This window comes from Electrophorus electricus, chromosome 2 (assembly GCF_041902795.1).
Source record: "Electrophorus electricus isolate QZ-2024a chromosome 2, ASM4190279v1, whole genome shotgun sequence".
NCBI lineage: Eukaryota > Metazoa > Chordata > Actinopteri > Gymnotiformes > Gymnotidae > Electrophorus > Electrophorus electricus.
The window spans coordinates 3486112-3500000 of record NC_137498.1 but is presented as its reverse complement, the minus strand read 5'-3'; the positions used below and the strand labels follow the sequence as shown (position 1 = coordinate 3500000).

The 13889-nt window shown below is 46.4% G+C and overlaps 1 protein-coding gene across 4 annotated transcripts in view; it reads left to right on the top strand.

The window, feature by feature from the left end:
- Positions 1 to 10946, top strand: part of tfap2b (transcription factor AP-2 beta) — an 11759-nt gene extending 813 nt beyond the window's left edge. Inside the window, exons 1-7 of one of the 4 annotated variants that reach the window (XM_035529330.2) lie at positions 1035 to 1578; positions 2053 to 2508; positions 3606 to 3675; positions 5516 to 5735; positions 6188 to 6306; positions 6984 to 7125; positions 10628 to 10946. In XM_035529330.2, coding sequence (XP_035385223.1) covers positions 1552 to 1578; positions 2053 to 2508; positions 3606 to 3675; positions 5516 to 5735; positions 6188 to 6306; positions 6984 to 7125; positions 10628 to 10928 — 1335 coding nt within the window. In that variant the 5' untranslated portion in view covers positions 1035 to 1551 and the 3' untranslated portion in view covers positions 10929 to 10946. Of the gene's footprint in view, positions 1 to 1034; positions 1579 to 2052; positions 2509 to 3605; positions 3676 to 5515; positions 5736 to 6187; positions 6307 to 6983; positions 7126 to 10627 lie in introns of those variants that run through there. The other 3 variants (XM_035529332.2, XM_027024241.3, XM_035529329.2) reach the window with 3 other exon arrangements.
- The last annotated feature ends 2943 nt before the right edge of the window (positions 10947 to 13889 follow it).

Below are 13889 nucleotides of genomic sequence, written 5' to 3'. Positions count from 1 at the left end.
AACGGTGCAAATATTGAGAGAGGGAAAAGCTACGCGCAGAGTCAGGATGGAGTGTGTGTGTGTGTGTGTGTGTGTGTGTGTGTGTGTGTGTGTGTGTGGCTGGGTGGGGTGAGGGAGGGGGGTCCCATGGATTCCTTTGAATGTCTTCGAAAATAAAAGAGTTCCGTAACTTCTCTTTGTGAGAGACCGAGCGGCTCGTGAGAGCTGTTTGTTTTTTGTTTTGGGTTTTTTGGGGGCTTTTTTTTTTTTTTTTTTTAAAGGGCCTTTAGTTCAGCCTGGCGGGACGTCGCCCTCGCGAGCCGCACATGGCTTTTCTCTCACAGTCCCCGTTACCCGGGTAATTAAACACTCCAACCCCGGCGCGTGAAATCGCCCATAATAAGAACTGTTTTATGGGTATGCGTTAGCGAAGGCCTGTAAACATTACCAGCATGGCCAAACTGGCATGCACTGCGCTAGTAAAAACCGAAAGAAACAACATAAAAAGATAATCAAGACAAGCTGTCTAACGTCTTTAAACTTTAGTGCCGTGTTTCTACGCTGCACCGGGTCATCAGGCTCATGGTGTCTATGCGTGATTTTAAGGTGGTGTGTTTGCTTTTTTCTTTTGCACCCGACAATATGGGTGTGTATCCGAGTTGCCAAACGCGCGCACGTTCCGTGAGCTGAGGTTCGGTTTGTTTTCAGCGTGAAGAAGGAGAGGCGTCTTGGGGTTTGGTGTCTTGCGGTGTCTTGTGGTCTGGGGTTGAGTCGGCGCCAGCTGCTCTCAGACGCGGACGATTCCGGCGGCGCGTTTGTTCGAACTGGAGATGAATCGAGCGTGTCTGCGCGCACAATAACGTAAAAGGACAACAATAGGCGAGGTGCGCGTGAAGCAACAATGACGGGACCCGACCCGTGCGCTGGACCCCAAACGGCGCAGGGGGGAGAGAGAGAGAGAGAGAGAGAGAGAGAGAGAGAGAGAGAGAGAGAGAGAGAGAGAGAGAGAGAGGGTGCTTGCGGGAGTATAAAAAAACGAGCATCAGTGACCGCGCGTGTCCCCCTCTTGACTATGTTCTCTCTCGCGCGCGCGCCGAAAAGTCCTCCTCCTCCTCTGATCCCTCCGCCGAATGAACGTCACTTACACCAGCAGGCAACGCGAGCGCGGACTCTGCTTCACGCTCCGCTTCTCCTCCGTCCTTTAAGTAATGCAGGCGACGTTGGGAGTCATGAATAACAATTATTCCGAGGAGGTGTAGCGCAGCAGACAGACGGTGCGCTCGCACTCGCAGCCCGGGTGCTGGATGAGACTGAATAAAACCGGAGGCACGAGGCGCCGAACGGCTTCTCGGGAGAAGAGTCTCGGGCGAGAACCGAAGTTTTTGCTGACGGCAGCCATGAGGAATTAGCTGCCAGAGAGAAACGGATATTTCCAGGCGCATGGCTCGTACTTTTCCTTCCATCTGATCTTCTCGAGGCTCTGAGTGTGTGTGTGTGTGTGTGTGTGTGTGTGCGCGCGCGCGCGTGTGTGAGTTGGGTGTGTGTGTTTTTGGAGAGCAGACTCTAGCCCAGATGTTAGTACACACTTACTCGGCCACGGTAAGAACTACACATCAGCCGTCCCAGACATGGTTCTGTTCGTTTTCAGAGTCGTTACGCGTTTTAAACGTAACCAGAGTTGTTAACCTCCCGCCACCCGCGTGAGCACTGCGGTCTCCTTTGATGATCCCTGTTAGTCCCAAGTTTGCTTCGTTTCTTCTTCTCGTGTTTTGACAAAGGATATATTTACAAGCCTGTAGCCCTTTGCTCAGAAACATCTCCACACGAGCCAGTTTTGATTTGTTGTTGTTTTCTAAACCCAGATCGATGCACGCGCATCGAAACGATTACTTCCCGGTGCGTCTCAAGTTTGTTCTTTAATTTTTCCTGCGATTTCCTGAATGTGTCACGAGCGAGCTAACTAATGACAATACTATTTCCCCCTGCTTATGCACGCTTTCAGATTGTGCAAACTGATTCGTTTCCCGCATGGAACGTTTTTTAAACGCGTCTCGTTTCCTGTGCCGTTTGAAGGACCGCCACGACGGGGTACCGGGCCACAGCTCGAGGCTGTCCCAGCTGGGCTCGGTGTCGCAGGGCCCGTACGCCAGCGCGCCGCCGCTCTCGCACACGCCGTCCTCGGATTTCCAGCCGCCGTACTTCCCTCCGCCCTACCAGCCGCTCCCGTACCACCAGAGCCAGGACCCGTACTCGCACGTGAACGACCCGTACTCGCTGAACGCCCTGCACCAGCCGCAGCAGCACCCGTGGGGCTCGCGCCAGCGCCAGGACGTCGGCGGAGAGGGCGGCTCGTTGCTCCAGCAGCCTCGAGCGTCGCTGCCCCAGCTTTCGGGGCTGGACCCGCGGCGGGACTACTCGTCCGTACGCCGACCGGATGTGTTGCTGCACTCCGCGCCGCACGCGCTCGAGGCGGGGATGGGGGACACGCTATCGCTGCACGGCCTCGCGCATGGAATGGAGGAAACGCAGGTGAGGTTTTTTGTTTGGGTTTTTTTTTTGGCTTTTGCTCCCGGATGTGATTGCTGTGTTTGGTTTCTGCAGAAAAATACTTCTGCTCGTCGTTGTGCAATTAAGATGCGAGAGTTTGGCAATGGCTGCGGTCTTTGAAGTAAAAAAAAAATGTTTTCTGTTCTTTCTCTGCGGTATATATATATTTTTTTGTATGCAATCGCATTTAAAACACTCAATAATTGAACGCAATTTCAGAGATGAATGAACGCGAGATTTTGACAAACTAAACAATTTATCAATTACAGATTATTTATAAGCATCTCATCGGTCTTAATTATTTCTTGTAAAATAATATATTAAAACCAAAATCGAATGTTCAGTTTTATATTAGTTTTGAATGGAAACATCTGAAGATATTTGGCATGCGACTGTCCCCGTGCGTGTAGCTTCAAGGCTTGAGAAGTTTTACATATATATATATATATATATATATATATATATATATATATATATATATATATATATATATATGCTCATTCTTATTCTGTAAACTATTTACAGATCAAAAACTTTGGAATTCAAAACCTTTTAGTTGAAATGCATGATAGGGTAATTATTTTATAGAGCCATCTCGGTTCTCCCGCGAAGCGGAACAGACTGTGAAGGGCCCCGACCTTTTAAACGACAGACCACAGCCGCGTTAGGAAGCCCTGTGCGCATATGGCTCACGAGAGACGACACGTGCCTTATTACTGCGTCCGTGTCGCTCTTAGGCCCGTCTGAGAAACGAATCACGACTTGTGCACTTCACTGCTGAGGTACTCTGTAACATACCGTGTCAAATCAATCATTTCACGTCGTTATTATGGACTTTTTTTTGGCAGCCCGTTATAACGTAGTTAATACACCGATTTTAAACTCACTTCTTTTTCTTACGGGACGGTTCTCGTGCGCTGTGGTTTGACGCGCAATCGTCTTGACGACACTTAGTCCTGACTACACAGCCACCACCAAAACGAGCTCAGAAGTGTATATTCCGTTTAAACTCCCTAAGTGAATAATATGCGCAGCGTCTCGCCGTGGAATGAGGTGTCTAATTACGATGTCTCTTACAGGCTGTGGAAGACGCCAGCAACAGCGGAATTAACATCTTGGATCAATCCGTTATTAAAAAAGGTAAACTAGGTAATGAGAGAAAAAAAGATACTGTACAAACATAATGTCTTTGTGTGTGTAAGTGTGTGTGTGTGTGGGGGGGGGGGGGTATTGTAGTCAAAATGGCGCACACATTTAAACATTTTCTGTGAGCTGACATATATCTATTTTATTTCTGACACATAATCCGTGAACAGGTTAAACGTTATTACGCATGCGTCGTATTGAACCTCGGGATTATTTTATTAGATATGCAAATGATGTCACCCAGAACATGTGTGGACTACTAAACGCAGGACGAAAGAGAAACTGTTACACGCTGCAAACAACTCAAACGTTGTTTTAATTCTTCGTAAAGGGTTCTTTTATATTGCACATTACTATTATTATTATTATTTTTATTTTTATTATTATTATTATTATTATTATTATTATTATTATTATTATTATTGCTGTTGTTGCTGTTACTATTTTTCTAATTAATTTTTGCTGTTTTACTTGGGATAATTGCATTAAAATAACAATAATTTAAAAGCAGTCCGAGTGACAAAGGTGAGCCTCGTGCTAGATTTACGTCTTGGTACTTTCCCCAGAAGCTTTAAAGTTTAAGATAAAATCTGCATGGCTGAAAGCGATGCGCGCGTCGTTTCAACATGGTCGTCGTACAAACCTGGTGTGGAAAAAAACCCCGAACACGACATAATTTAATTGAACGAAATTTTTGATAACTGTAATTATTCAGTTTAACTTTAATTATTATAGTATTTCTAATGCATTTGAAGGGATTTACCCACACGTCTCGTGGCTGCGTTACTGAACGCCTCAGTCTATCAGTAACAGCTCGAGCAGCGCTCCCTGGGCTCGTGTTAATATTTGTCCGGTGTGAGAGACATTTGGTGATAATTTAGTTAACGGAAATGCGGGCCTCCCGGAGGACGGCGCTTAAGTGGCCGCTGTGATGGATAGCTTTTCACGATCTCGTGAGCTCGTTTAGAGCTAATTTTCTCTATTATTCCCCCATTGCGCTCTGTCTCCGCGGGCTCGTGCACTCGTTACCCTATTAGCGCGAGCATTAAGAAACGTCGTTTGACGTTTAGCACGTGTGTAATGACCGAAGGCGTTGTAAAAAAAAAAAACTTGTCCGAGGGCGGTTAACGTGATTTGATGGCGTGATGCAATCAGCAATCGATAACACAATAAACGGAATGTCGCGCGCTGCGTGCACGCGTGCCAGCGACAGTCCGAGTCGGGTGCATCATAGGAAGCAGTTAATATACACGAAATGAGGTTTGTCCTACAAACTGTGGCATCACGTTAAGAGTGACGCGTGTGACATACTCGTATATAAACTCGTACACACTTCATGGAACACACAACGTGGCCTGCTTTGGGCATTCCGTCGTGTAGAAATGCGCGCGGAACGCCATGTTGTTTGTGAATGGAATTATGAAAACTAGGGCACGCGCTCGAGCGCGTGCCAACTCAGTGCGCGAGTGGGAACAGACGGAATCCGTGACCCGGGCCAGTCTAGGGCTCGCGCTTAGCGCCGTGATTTATTGAAGGAGATCCACCGTTACATAATTCTCTCACGCGCCTGGCTTGTGGTACCGGCCAAGCAGAAAAAGAAAAATATATATATTCAAGCAGCCTTTGACTTTACGGCGACTTTTAAAATCGAGTTTCCCACGTGATTCTGGAGATACGCCCTAAATTAAAGTGGGCGTATGTAATAAAAGAAGACTTGTTATTAAACGTTTGCTTCAAATAAGAGACATTTTACCTGGCAAGACGTTAAATGTGGTTTCCATAGAAACGCAGCTGCTGACAAAAGTGCGACTCCTCTGACTGGTACTTTCCTCCTCCTGCGTAGTCCCACTCCCGCACAAGAGCGTGACTTCCCTGATGATGAGCAAGGACGGTCTGATCGGCGGCATCACCGTGAACGTCAACGAGGTGTTCTGCTCGGTACCGGGCCGCCTTTCGCTCCTCAGCTCCACCTCCAAGTACAAAGTGACGGTCGGCGAAGTACAGCGGCGGCTCTCTCCGCCAGAGTGTCTCAACGCCTCGCTGCTCGGCGGTGTGCTTCGCAGGTAACGGGCTCCGCCGTTGCACTCGACGGAATACGAAACCGTTTCACCGGAAACATCCGGGTTTTTTTCCACGTTCCTGGCCTGTATGTGGGAAAAAAAAGTACAATACACACACACACACACACACACACACACACACACACACACACACACACACACACACACACATATATATATATATATATATATATATATATATATATATATATATATATATATATATATATATATATATATATATAAATATGTGTGTGTGTGTGTGTGTGTGTGTGTGTGTGTGTGTATGTATATGTATGTATATGTATATATATATGCTATCCTGTAGCTTCGCCGGTAATGTATTATATTAGCTCTTCCTTGTTGGCGAGTTCTGCAGCAGATCGTGCTAGGAATGGATTTCGAGAGAAGTGTGCATTTCAAAATAAATAAATACATTTTGTGGTTGTTTTCAGGGCGAAGTCGAAGAACGGAGGCCGGTCTCTCAGAGAGAAGCTGGAGAAGATCGGCTTGAACCTGCCCGCGGGGAGACGCAAGGCGGCCAACGTCACTCTGCTGACGTCACTGGTGGAAGGTAGTCCGCGGTGCACCAAATGTGCCCCCCACACACACACCAATCCCGGTGACCGGGAGGTGTTTGGTTTGGCGTTTCTCACACGAGACAACGTCAGGCTTTGTCCTGGAACACAATATTTCGCATAGCTCTTATCGGCTTAGAGTGGAATAAAATTTTTTTTTTAAGTGTATTGACATAATCTTTTAAAAAAAAAAAGCGATTTCCCTCAGTCCGTTGCTTCTACCCTTCTCTTAAATCTGCTATTTATGGGCAGGGACACACTTGTGATGTGCTTTAGATTTTCTGGTATCTGTTTGGACGCCTCCGGTATTTGGAAACCCGGTGGCAGTGCAAAATAAATAAATAAACACCTAAAACAATAATGCGAAATAGAAAATAAATAAAAATAACTCCGAAAAGAAATCTCTCCCTCCGAGGCTCACATTCTATTTATTTATTTTTTATTTATTTATTTATTTTATTTGCACCTGGAGAGTTTATTGTTTTGAGGGGCCTGTTACGATATTATGATACTGATATGAAGTGATTTTCTAATGGTTGCGGTACGACGATTTTTCATTAGGTAATTATCTGCTCTCCTAATTCGGTTTTGATTAACGCGGGGCCGTTTAGCGGGACTCACGTGACGTAATTTACATCTTACACAATATTTCTTTAATGTTTCCGTTTGCCAGGGGAGGCTGTCCACTTAGCCAGGGACTTCGGCTACATCTGTGAAACCGAGTTTCCGACCAAGGCCGTGTCCGAGTACCTCAACAGACAGCACACGGACCCCAACGAGATACACGCGCGCAAAAACATGCTACTGGCTACAAAGTACGTACGAACTTAATTCGCTTGTGTGTGTGTGTGTGTGTGTGTGTGTGTGTGTGTGTGTGTTTTATGCAATTAAGGTTGCAATCTATATCTGCTGGTTGTAATAGAGGTTTGAGTTCCAGATAGTGGCCGCACCGTGAGCGAATGTTTAGATACGTTACACACACACACACACACACACACACACACACAAACCAGATTTGTTCGGGTGAGTCTTCGGTTTTGACACGTTAAGCTCGTTTGTAACGAGGGCGGTTAGATACCAGGGAAACCTGTTCCCTTTATCCATCTTAGCCTGGCACCGAGCAAGAAACTCATTATATTTAAGTGAAATGTCTCAAGTCTAAAAGCGCCAGCTTTCTCCTCGAAGGTTTGCCTGCGGTCACCTCCCTCCCTCGCCTACCCTTTCACAGTCTGTCTGTCAAAGTCCCGTCACTCAGACCCCCTCCCTACCCCCCACCCCGGCACGCGCCCCGGGCCCTAACGTTCTGTCGCGCTGGAACGAGAGAGGACTGCGCGCGGAACCGGACAGCGAGGCCGTCTGCGGTTGCGCGCGCGGCGAGATCGAATGTGGGTCACAAATCTCGACAACCGCAGGCTGAATGTTGCCAGCAGGAAGCATCCGGACTGTTTTGTCACCAGTGACCTTTTTCTTTAGAGTCAGAAATTCATTTTTCTTTTCTTCTCTTTTTTTTTTTAAATATAAAATTTCATACGGCAAGGGTTACGCGCGGCCGAGAAATTCCTGTCGCGTTTTATTAGATAAGAGTTTATCAGCATGAGGTCTCCTTTACACCCATCAAATTTATTATTATTTTTTGGATGAGTTAATATGACTTCACGCGTCATAATTAATCGACTTTAAATTACTTTAACCCTGTAGGTTAATGTTTTGTTGTTGTTGTTGTTGTTTGCCAATCGGGTACGCGGAGACGCGCTCGGGCTGATAGGATCGTTGCAGAGCTGTCTCCTCTGGTCGCGAGGGGTGTTTTAAATCGTTAGCAGACAGCGCGTGGCATGCGGAGAGGTCGAATGTGAAAGGGCGAGGATATAAGGACAGAGGTGAGGTTATTCTCAGACGGTGCTGGAACTTTGTCTCGCCCCCATAATAAAAAAAAAAAGAAAAGTTTTTTGTTCTCAAAGCTCGATTGTCCATTGCGGGAAGGCCACATCAATAAGCAGATGAGAGAGAGAGAGAGAGAGAGAGAGAGAGAGAGAGAGAGAGAGAGAGAGAGAGAGAGAGAGAGAGAGAGAGAGAGAGAGAGAGAGAGAGAGAGAGAGAGAGAGAGAGAGAGAGAGAGAGAGAGAGAGAGAGAGAGAGAGAGAAAAGTCCGTGGACTTCGCGTCACGGATTTAGCAGATTTGTGGACCGGATTATTAATCCGAGTCCTGTATTCATTGGAACGAATTCGTTTGCTGCACACGCGAGCAGCTATAACGTAGCGTGCCGGCGATGTTAGAAAACGTGCACATAAGCTTTCGGACAAAGGTTTTGGGACAGACTTTAAATGTAAAAAAGAGAGAACAGCCTGCGTGCTAACGTACCTAATAAGAAGCAAATGGCCCGAGTTACCATAAAGTCACATTAACTGCCGTAATGTGAATATGGTTTTGGACTCATTTCTTTCATGACCTCCTTGATCACGGTTGTATACGATTGTTCCGATCTGACAAAACAACAAACAAACAAACCAACAAACAAACAAAACCAGCATTACAGCTTTGCAATTAACAGGCATATTTATATCACAGTACTTACTCCAAGACCCTCAAAATTCTCAATGATGTTTTACAATTTTCTGAAGAAAGCTGAAACCAAAACCTTGCTGGCCCTTTTATTTGACAAACATTTAAGTCAACAAGTATCATCTGTGTCTACAAAGTTACATTTTGGGATGAGTTTACAACGTTTTCAAGCCATTCTGTCTGTGTTCTTGTGATGTGGGACATCTGTCCAGATGCCAACTTTGGGAGTACAGTTGTTTCATTTGGGTGCATGTGACCCGGACAGCCACTCAGCCACTTAGCTTCTCAGCCCCGAAACGCTGTCCACCAGGATGTAAAGGACACGCCGTACGTTACATTATGGGTTTCTCCAGAGCAAAGCCATCCACGCCTGTGTGACTCATGCAAAGACACTGATAGCTCTATTGGTTATGAGGCAAAACTGCACTTGAGTATCAGTCCTGCTGTTGTGTTGAGGATGCTGGTGTGACTGGTTAAACCAGTTTGTTCCTCTGCTCAGGACCAATAAGGTTTCATTCTGCCTCGGCGCAGGTCCAGAGTGGAACTGGAGCGGAAATAGAAGTCATTGGGTTTTTGTTTGTTTGTTTGACTGTTTTTTGTGTTTTTTGTTTTTTTTTAGTGCAAGAAGGCCTACAGTCAAGGCTAATGAAACGCATCCTTGAGTCTGAGAAGGGTGCTATACAAATGTAACTAATAATAATAATTAAATGTTATTTCGTATGGGTTCAGATTTAGATTGTCAAGTTTAAAGATGGATTTAGCTGTGGGATACTTGGATAAACGTTGCACTCTAAGACAAAGAAAGGTGTTTATCATCTTTAATATTATCCTTTTTCAACAAACCATTCATTTGATTATCACGGTTGTCACATGGCTTTCTTTAGGTGGCACAATTTCTGATTTCTGAGTAATGTATACCTTGCATTTGAAATTTACTTCAACATATAAATAGGTTATGAATTATCACCCTGTTTAGGTATATGTTGCCGTGGTTACGGTGGTTACGTGTTACGTGCCATGTTAAGTTTCTGTTAGTGTTGGACTGAGTGTGATGTCTGCAGACATATCTTTCTGTGCTGAAGACTGATTTTAAAAATTGTATTCAAATCAATTTTATCTGCTCAGTTCAAGGTAGTGCTTTAAAAATCTGCTTCCCGAACATACGTCATGCCTGACTTTACAGATATTTATCGCCTAATCTTTTTCCCGGAAGGACAGAAAAACCATGCTCTCCAGCCTTCCTGTACACAGTTGACACGAACACACCCCATAATTATCACGATTAAAGGACGTAAAAGGAACTAACGTGAAGAAAACCATTTTTGTTGGCTCGAGGTGTCAAGGGTTCGTTCTGAGTTCTGGTTTCTGCCGTGTTCACGGTCGGATTCTAGACGTTAAGGATAATTGACTTTTGGCGTTTCACACACCACGGAATAACAATGCATGTTGCTTTGTATGCTTAAAACATTTAAAAAACTTAATTTGTGATGCTTCAACATGTATTTACCATCCATAGTACCACAGGGCAGGAGATTACTGTGTGGTCATGTTATTTCAGAGCTGGTCTTCAGTCACAGAGGTGTTGGACTTATATAATACGGATGGTTACAGTGAGAACGTAAACCTGCTGTAGAACATCGGGAGGTTCCTCGTTCTAATACCTGGCGGAGATCAGTGTCACCCACAGGCCTCGACCGCCACGAGACCCCTACAGGGAAAGATGCTGAACACCCGTGTCTCTGTTCTTCTTCCTCAGGCAGCTGTGCAAAGAGTTCACGGACCTGCTGGCGCAAGACCGCACCCCGCTGGGGAACTCCCGGCCGGCGCCCATCCTGGACCCTGGCATCCAGAGCTGTCTGTCCCACTTCAGCTTCATCACGCACGGCTTCGGCTCGCCCGCCATCTGCGCCGCGCTCACCGCCCTGCAGAACTACCTGACCGAGGCACTGAAAGGACTGGACAAGATGTTTCTCAACAACCAGACCTCCAGCCGGCACACCCCGGCCGACGGGCCCGGCTCCAAGGGCGTGGACAAGGAGGAGAAACACCGGAAATGAGACGCGGGCGGACCGGGGACGTCGGGGCGGGGGGGGGGGGGGGGGGTTGGGAGAGGATTTGGCTTCCGGAGTGCTGCTTACGGGAATCACTCGACGGTATCCGGAGGTTCGCTGGACTCGAGATTTATGACGTTTGTGTTTTAAGTTGTGTCGGGGGGGGTGGGGGGTGGGGGGTTGGGGGTGGGGAAGGACACGGATGTGCCAGCCGCGACGAGCCGAGAGAAGAGACATAGAGGGTGAGGAGGAAAGGAAGATTTGGGGAAACAGCTGGGGCACACATGCAGTGCTGTCCTGATCCGCTGCGTGCGTGCGTGCGATGTTCCTGGACCCACATTCGAGGCCGACAGCATTTCGCCACAGATGCAGTGCCTGTCCTGAAGACACTCGAAATAAAAGACAGACAGAAAAATCAAAACACACACACACAAAACACACACACGCATGCTATGTCAGAAAGAATATGCCATGGTTTTACTTAGCACGCTCCACATTCAGGGACCGGATTAGGCAAAGGTTTTGTTAACAACGCATTACGCCTGAATTAATATTAACCAGTGTTAAATTCGCGTCTGCAGGACACACACAGGGATTTTTTTTCTTTTTGGTAAGGAATGACACCGTTGCACCAGCGTTACCGCGAGCCATCGTGTTACCCACGCGTTAGCTGCGTTACAATCGTACTACCCTTCAAGCGTGCGAGCCTCGAGTCGCGAGGCACGACCCGCTCCCGAAACAAAGCGCCTCGGAGCACGCGCGTCCCGCGCGCTGACCGAAAACGCGATCGGACTAAAGTCCGGAGGGAGTGCCGTGTCCGGTCTCCCCACCATAAATATCGGCTTTTCCGGCCGTTTTTGTAAAGTGCAGAGTGCAGAGAAGTTTGCAATGCGGAAAGACAAACTTTTGGACCCACAAGCAATGCGAACGCACGGATTCAAGTCCGTTCCTCCAGAGGCAAACCCAAATCGCTACGTGTTGGGCCATTGATTTGACCTGTTTTGAATTTGGGTGGCAAAACGGGGCGAAAGGTCGATTTCAACGCCATCCCTCATCGCCAATGATGTAGGCACTGGTGTTGGCGCTTAGCTCCCGCGTGCGCAAGCTCCTCCTGCAGTCACGGCCTTTAGAATCCGCTGGTATTGAATCCTCTGATTTCTTCATTCAAAATGACTAGATTCAAGATACATTTAAGACGAAGATAAAATGATTATACTACCTGACATATAAATATGAATGATTACTCCATACTATCGGTTGTGTAAGTGTTAAATTTACATTATATATATTTTATTTTTTTGTGCATAACATCAGGCAAACCTATCAGAAACCTTTAATTTATTTTATTTTATTTTATTTTTTTTTGGTGGGGGGGGGGGACATTTTACATTTGTGATCGCCACATCGGTGAAATGGCGAAAAGGTATCAAGAAGACACAAGAGTTCTTGAAAACGGCCATTCGTGTCCACGCCGCGTTGGATATCCCCGACCCACGTGTAGCGCTGCGCGAGGCGTCTCCGGGAGGACGGGACAGACGACCGCGAGCCTTGGAACGCTCCCAGACCCGGCCTCTTTCCGCGCGCCTCACCCTCGCGCTTAGCGTTCCTGCGTTCCTCTTGTTCTCTGGAGGCGGTGTAGCCTTCCTGACGGTCCTGTATTTATGTGTGTATATATTTATTTATGCCTAATTTAATGGACGTGTGTACATAGGGTCGGCCGGGTCGTCTATCTGTGACTGTGTCCCTGTGCGTGGGTGAACGCTTGGTTTAGATAGCATCTTGTATTTTTATTTTTATTTTTTATTATTTTTCATAGACAACTTGTTATATGGTGACGGGTAGAAGTTGGTTCTTGTCCAGTGATTTTCATTTCTATCCAAATAAGAATAAAACGTGTTTTATTGTAATTGTTCATTGTTGGTTGTCGCGAGGTGCATTACTGCCCGTCCGCTGGCGCGCGAAAACGGCTCGAATTTGTTCGCTGTTGTAAAGAAGGCAAAAGGTTTTTATCTGAAAACGTTTCATTTTAATTCGTAATAATGAAGGGGAGTAAAAAGTATTTATAATGGGATAAAAAATTTTTTTTATTATTTTATTCACGTATGTTTGCTTGTTTATTTAATTGTTGAACATTTTCAAAGGATCATAACAAAAAATGTTTACTGTGGTTTCTGTAGATAGATATCTCTGGTAAAGTTATATGCAGTTATCATACGATACGTTAAATACTGTAGAACATCTACTAATCACTATGTGTCCACATAGGTTTAAAGACTTTGCAAAATGAATCGGTTTTTGTTATCCAAACACAGAAAATGGAAACAAAAAAATGACCCCTAACCTCGTTTTAAGCAAATGCAGAAATGCGCTTGCAGCAGGCACCGGAGGATCCGGCAGGTCTTTTGGCGCATATCCTTACCGGAGGATGGAGCACTGCCTCTGCATTTCACCGGGGACCGCCCGTACGAGCCTTTCATTTGGGCCTCCGAATCCCTGCGCGCATCGGCGAGCCCCGAAAATGAAAGCTCGCGCTGGTGTATTTAATGTAGGGGACAGAGGCGCGCGTGGCCCGCGGGCTCCGTCGCGTGACTCGTCAAGCGGAAAGTATTGTGACCCAGGTGCCAGCTCCCGCATGTCCGCGAGCGACATGAATCTCCACGAGATTCCAAGATTTCTCTTCGGTAACAAAAGCCTTGCCTCGCGTGCTCCCACGGGACGCAAAGCAACACAGGCCAAGATCTTTACCCCCACCCCCCGAAGCCGACCTTTACGCCCCTCAAAACAATATAACCCCCCCCACACCCAAAAAACATCTCGGAAGCGCTATTGCATGCAACTATAATCTGATAACCGCAATTGACCTATCGAGCTATTGGTTTTGTTTCGTTTCATTTAAACGGAAATATTAGGTAAATAAACATATGAATTAAACCCAACGCCTTCTTAGAAGGCTAATCTGACACAGGC